The sequence below is a fragment of the Pongo pygmaeus genome, chromosome 4 (assembly GCF_028885625.2).
Source record: "Pongo pygmaeus isolate AG05252 chromosome 4, NHGRI_mPonPyg2-v2.0_pri, whole genome shotgun sequence".
Lineage (NCBI taxonomy): Eukaryota > Metazoa > Chordata > Mammalia > Primates > Hominidae > Pongo > Pongo pygmaeus.
Genome location: NC_072377.2, coordinates 70,356,693 through 70,362,692, shown reverse-complemented (window position 1 = coordinate 70,362,692; position 6,000 = coordinate 70,356,693). Strand labels below are relative to the sequence as shown.

At 35.7% G+C, this 6,000-nt stretch overlaps 1 protein-coding gene across 1 annotated transcript in view; it reads right to left on the bottom strand.

Moving 5' to 3' along the window:
• Positions 1–824: 824 nt before the first annotated feature.
• CWC27 (CWC27 spliceosome associated cyclophilin) overlaps positions 825–6,000 on the bottom strand; it is a 264,667-nt gene continuing 259,491 nt past the window's right edge. Inside the window, exon 14 of the mRNA XM_054487499.2 lies at positions 825–1,246. Coding sequence (XP_054343474.1) covers positions 1,084–1,246 — 163 coding nt within the window. The 3' untranslated portion in view covers positions 825–1,083. The remainder of the gene's footprint in view (positions 1,247–6,000) is intronic.

Here is a 6,000-nt window from a genome sequence, read left to right as displayed (position 1 = left end):
ACAGTAAATAACCAGTATGGGCCAGTCGCAGTGGCTCATGCCTGTAATCCCAGCACTTTGGGAGGCAGAGGCAGGTGGATCACCTGAGGTTGGGAGTTTGAGACCAGCCTGGCCAACATGGAGAAACCCCGCCTTTACTAAAAATGCAGAATTAGCCGGGCATAGTGGCGCATGCCTGTAATCCCAGCTACTTGGCAGGCTGAGGCAGAAGAATTGCTTGAACCCAGGAGGCGGAGGTTGTGGTAAGCTGAGATTGTGCCATTGCACTCCAGCCTGGGCAACTAAAGCGAAACTCTGTCTCAAAAAAAAAAAACAAAAAACAAAAAATGAGTATGAATGATTGTCATCAAAAGCTAAATTCTTAATGAGTTTTTGTTGTCAGAATGAGACCTCTGCATGTACTCTTGGTATCGCTGTGCTGAGAAGGACAGAGGAGTGGGCAGGGGGCCAGGTGTCAGGCTGGGCATGCAGTGAGCCTGGCTGATGTTACTTAGAGTGTTAAAGTATCTTGACTGTGCCCATAAAACCCAGGCACTGGCCTGCATGGAGGTGTGAATGTTCACCTGGGGGTTCCTCAAGACTGAAGGCATGAGGATATTGAGTTGTGCTGGCTTGGATATTTTGAAATATTTATATGCAAAAAACCCCATCCATATTTATATTCTATATTTTATTTATAATCTTTTATTATATTCTGAAGTTAGTGAAAGGGAGGTTCCCCACACATATTCTTTCTGTAATAACTTCTTATAAAAAATCTTGAAAAGGAAGCCTTCATATATTTTAGGGTAAAAGGACACAAACAGGCTTGCAGTCTGCAATGGTTAACATGAAATGTGTAATTTTATTTCAGATTTAGCAATATAAAAGGTCAGCTAGGAAAAAACACATGTACCAGTAACCAAAAGCATTTGCTTACATCATTCCACAATTTGCAAAACAAGATAATTGTTTTTCAAAACCAGACAACAGGTTCAAAAATACTTCTTTTCACACCCCTAAGTGATGCTGTTGGGAACAATGGCTGTTACAAGGCCATTGCAGGCACATTTCCAGCAAGTTCTGGTTATCATTATTCTCATTTTATCTTCTTTCTTTTTTCTCTCTCATCAGCTTTTTGCTTTCTTCCCTCCTTCTTTTATTCACTGGATTCCGAGGATCATAGATTTCAAATGTATCTGAGTCTTGCATGCTTGCATCTTTCACTTTTCTGCTTTTATCCTCAAACTGAAGTACATGTGACATCCTAAATAGGGAGAGAGATGGTTCAGTGATTTCTTGCATGGGAACTTACAGTAGAAATTCTATACTCTACTATCATTGACATAATGAACCATAAGCGTACAGAACACCAAGATGGGTTTGTTGTTTACTGGTGCTTACACCACATGGAAACCAACTTCTCAGAAAACTCTTAAATTTGAAAAACATGTCTGCAGTTTGTTCTGCTGGTTTGTATTTCTAGTAGAGAGTCTCTTTGCCTCAGTCTTCACTTGAGGTTTCTCCCCTGATGGGAGGTTAAAAGAGTTCTATACAGAAGTGTTCCTCAAAGTAAACTCAGAGGACACTGTCTGCTTCCTTTAAAGAACACATTCCTTTAGCCAGAGTGAGTCAGGTTGCAGAGCAAAACTCAAGACAATAAGCCAGCCCTATCTGATTTTTAAAAATTTCAACAGTTACATGGGTCAAGAGTTGGGAATACATTAAGGTAATTTAAAAATGATGTTCAAATGGTGTTATGACTCTCTTTCCTGGGGAATTTGCTGGTTTAAAAAATATTTTCTTCATACAAAAGGAAACTAAACTTTTGACATAACTCTATGGACTAATTTCCTTCTACTGTTGATTACAACAAATCTAACCAATCCTGCTTTCTTACTTCATCAAAAGCTTACTGGTCTTAAGGTATCAGCATATGCTGGAATCCTGAGAGGTCATAAGCTAGCTATCTTTAGGATCAGCGAAATATGTTAGTAATTAGCTGTGCCCCATATGAGGTGCCAGGAATAAACAGGGAAGTCCAAAGAGCAGACTTCAGAACAGTTGAATGAATTTAGAAAGAGAAAAATTCAATTTTTTTTTTTGAGACGGAGTCTCACTCTTGCCCAGGCTGGAGTGCAGTGGCGTGATCTCGGCTCACTGCAACCTTCACCTCCCGGGTTCAAGCGATTCTCCTGCCTCGGCCTCCCAAGTGGCTGGGACTACAGAGATTTGCCACCATGCCCGGCTAATTTTTTGTATTTTTAGTAGAGACGGGGTTTCACCATGCTGGCCAGGCTGGTCTCGAACTTCTGACCTCGTGATCTGCCTGCCTCGGCCTCCCAAAGTGCTGGGATTACAGGTGTGAGCCACCGTGCCCAGTGAAAAGTTCAATTTTCATACAAATAAAACAAAACTCTTAAGTCTTTTCCTACCAGTTATATCCTATACACACTTTTCTTCATCACAGCAGATAGGGTTAAACTGTAGGATTAATACTTCTACAGCAGCACAAATGATGAGTGAAATTTACTTGTGTGGCAAACTCACATGGGTATACCCAGATTTTGAAGAGTCCTAAAAAGATTTTAGGAGGGAAATAAAATGTCACAATTTTAGTGATACCATCATTACTAAGGGTTCAGTAGCTGCTGCTCACCAGGGCTGGCGAGTTGAGGCTTATGTACCATTTCTACCTTCTTTTGTCCCACCTGAAAAAGCTTACTGGAAAGCAATAAGTAGAAATGATATATATGGATGATCTAGAATCTACTTTAATTTACTGAATGAGTTAAGTCACATTCACATTTTTATACTTCATTATTATTATTATTATTATTATTATTATTTTTGAGAGGAGATCTTGCTATGTTGCCCCAGATGGTCTCGAACTCCTGGGCTCAAGTGAACACCTTGCCTCAGCCTCCCAAGGAGCTGGGATTACAAGCGCATGCCACCATGCTTGGAACTATATTATTAATGATACATAATTTGTATCAAATTTCATAACTGATCTTAATACCTGAACATGCTATTTCACATGTGGAGTTGCTGACTTTTTACACTTCCATTCCTTTAGTAGACACCCTTATTTAGAAAATGTATTGTACAATCATTGCAAAATCTAATTTTCTTGTGCGTTCAATTTCCTACAGTGTTTAGGTATTAGCTTCTGAAAGTAAGACAATCTCTAACTCCCAGAACAAGGCTGACTGTTCGACAGCCATGGTATTAAGTAAACCAGATTTATGCAATTAATGATATCTCACCAAGGTCTAAATAATCAGTGACAACTCACTTCAGAAAATACACCTCTGAAAGCCAATTAACCAGTGATAGCCACATGCTTTTGAAAGTTGGCCCATCGGCTGCAGACTCACTCCAGTGAATATGCTTCTGAAAGCCAGCCAGTCAACAATAGTCTCTTTCGAATAATGGGGCTTTTGAGGCTGATAGCTGCCCCTAAACAATTCCTGACCCCAAAACACTGTGTAAGATTTGCAGCCTGCTTTGCTTGGAGACACTGTGCCTAAAAGCACAGCTCCTTTTTACTTAAGTAATAAATTAAGCCTTTTTTTCTCCAGTTATTGAGAGGTAGCCTTTTTCTTCAACACTTCTTACAATCTTTGCTGCATCCCCCACAAAATGCACCCTTTAAAATTGTAATATTACCACTGATGAGAAGTAAGTGCAGAAGAATGGTAGGACTGTCCTGTTAAAAGTACTTTACCACACATCGGGGGTGTCTAGACCCCTCTCTACTGCACTTCAGTACATGCTTAGCAGCAGCTTTCCAAGTGCTTACAGGCTGGCTGTGTTGATGTCTAAGCCAACACCAGTATAGCTGGAATCATACGCCCTTTAAAACAATTTCATCAATACTCCTGGATTGATATGAGAAAACAAACTTACTGTCTTATTAATACCTCTTCATATACATATTCTTCTATTTAAAAAATTATCCTCTTCTCTGCCCAGAAATACAGATGGTTTTCTGTAATATCCATTTCTAGTAGGGATTCTCCATGTTTCAAAAATGACTTGATCAGAATTTGTCAGTTAAGAATATAAAAAGGCACCTTCTTCCTTTCTATGCCATGAGAGAATCTTACAACTATTGGATTTAGTCGGCTCTGGTATAAAAAATGAACTCTAGACACATGAATAACAGCATAAAGTCCACAAGAAGAAACAGATTTCCTTACAAATTTGAAAAAAAGCAGAGAGCCATAAGTTAAAGGAGCTGTCTTTTTCAACTGTTTGTTTCATACACCACTGCACTAAGCAAGTCCAACATTTTGATTAATAACAAACCTAAACCCAGAGGAAAGAAAGGGCTATCAGCTTACAAACTACTTCAGCTTTAATATCATAATACTTAGCATGGCTGGTTACTTGGCAATAATATTTAACCTTTAATAGAAATAAAAGCATAATCAAAATGCTTCATCCATTTATCTTTCAACATGCTTTGGTCACTTCATTGTGAAAAGCAAAACAAAACAGTTATTATGATTTTCAGCATAATAAATTCCTGACCTACATGCCTCTATAAATCACAGACTGTATGCATTGAAAGCATGCCTGCACTTTACAGTCTCCTATGAGGATACACAACAAGATTTAGAATACAGACTCAATTTGAGTACAGGGGGTCTGATAGTTTACAATCGTGTATGTCCCAATCACTCAATACTATCCAGTCTGTGGCTCTTTATGGAATTGGCCCAAAAAGAGTAGTGAATTTTTTTGGAATTAATTACACACTGATCATTTACATATGAAAATTGTAGAGCTTGTTCACTTGAAGGCAAAGACAAAAATTTAGGTTTGATTAATAAAAAATTTCACATAGGCTCAGATTCTCAAATAACATTGACTTTATAGTGTGTTACAATATTATATATTATATATAGTGTATATATAAAATCTATAGTTATATATAATATATGGCTATATATTATATATGGTATATAGTATATATAGTATATATAAACTATAACTGATCTCTATGGTATATATTATATATCATATATAATATATAATCTATTATATATATCATATATAATATATAATCTATTATATATCATATATAATATAATCTATTATATATCATATATAATATATAATCTATTATATATCATATATAATATATAATCTATTATATATATCATATATAATCTATTATATATATCATATATATAATCTATTATATATATCATATATAATAATCTATTATATATCATATATAATATATAATCTATTATATATATCATATATATCTATTATATATCATATATAATATATCTATTATATATCATATATAATATATAATCTATTATATATTATAGTATACAGTATATATTATATATATAGTATGTTAAAATATGGAGGTTTACTATTTTCAGAGAGGTTGTGTTTGACAGGAAAGTGGTTTTTTTGTTATTGTTTTTGGTGTTTTTTGGTATGGGGCTGTGTAAAATTATAAACAGAAGTAAACAACTGATTTTTCAAAAAGTACTAGACCTTGACTGGCTTCACTAACTTCTTATCCAGTTTTTAAAGTTCTCCCATAATTGTGAAATAGACTAAGATACAATAGCTATTTGTATCAATGGGAAATATCAAGAGAGGAACTGATTCTCAGACACACAATAAGTAGCCCAATATAGAATTCCAACATTAGCAATTCATTTCCGATTTAAATGAATTTAAATTACTTATGTAATATAAACAGCCATCTTTTTCACTGGGAAGTCTACAAACCTCTTCTTCCCACATCCAAGCCACCCTAACTTAGGAACTTATCACCCAACCCTAAGATTGTTGCAGGTGTCCTAATTGTTGTACATCTGTACTATTTCCTTCCCAGATCCAAAACTTAAAAAATAATATTTCTTACACATTTCTTTTATAGCATTCTTTTGATCAGAAACTACTGGTTATCATATTAGACTGAAATAAATACCTCAGTCTACCCTTAAAAGCCCTCCAACAACTGGTGCTTCCTATCTCACCAAC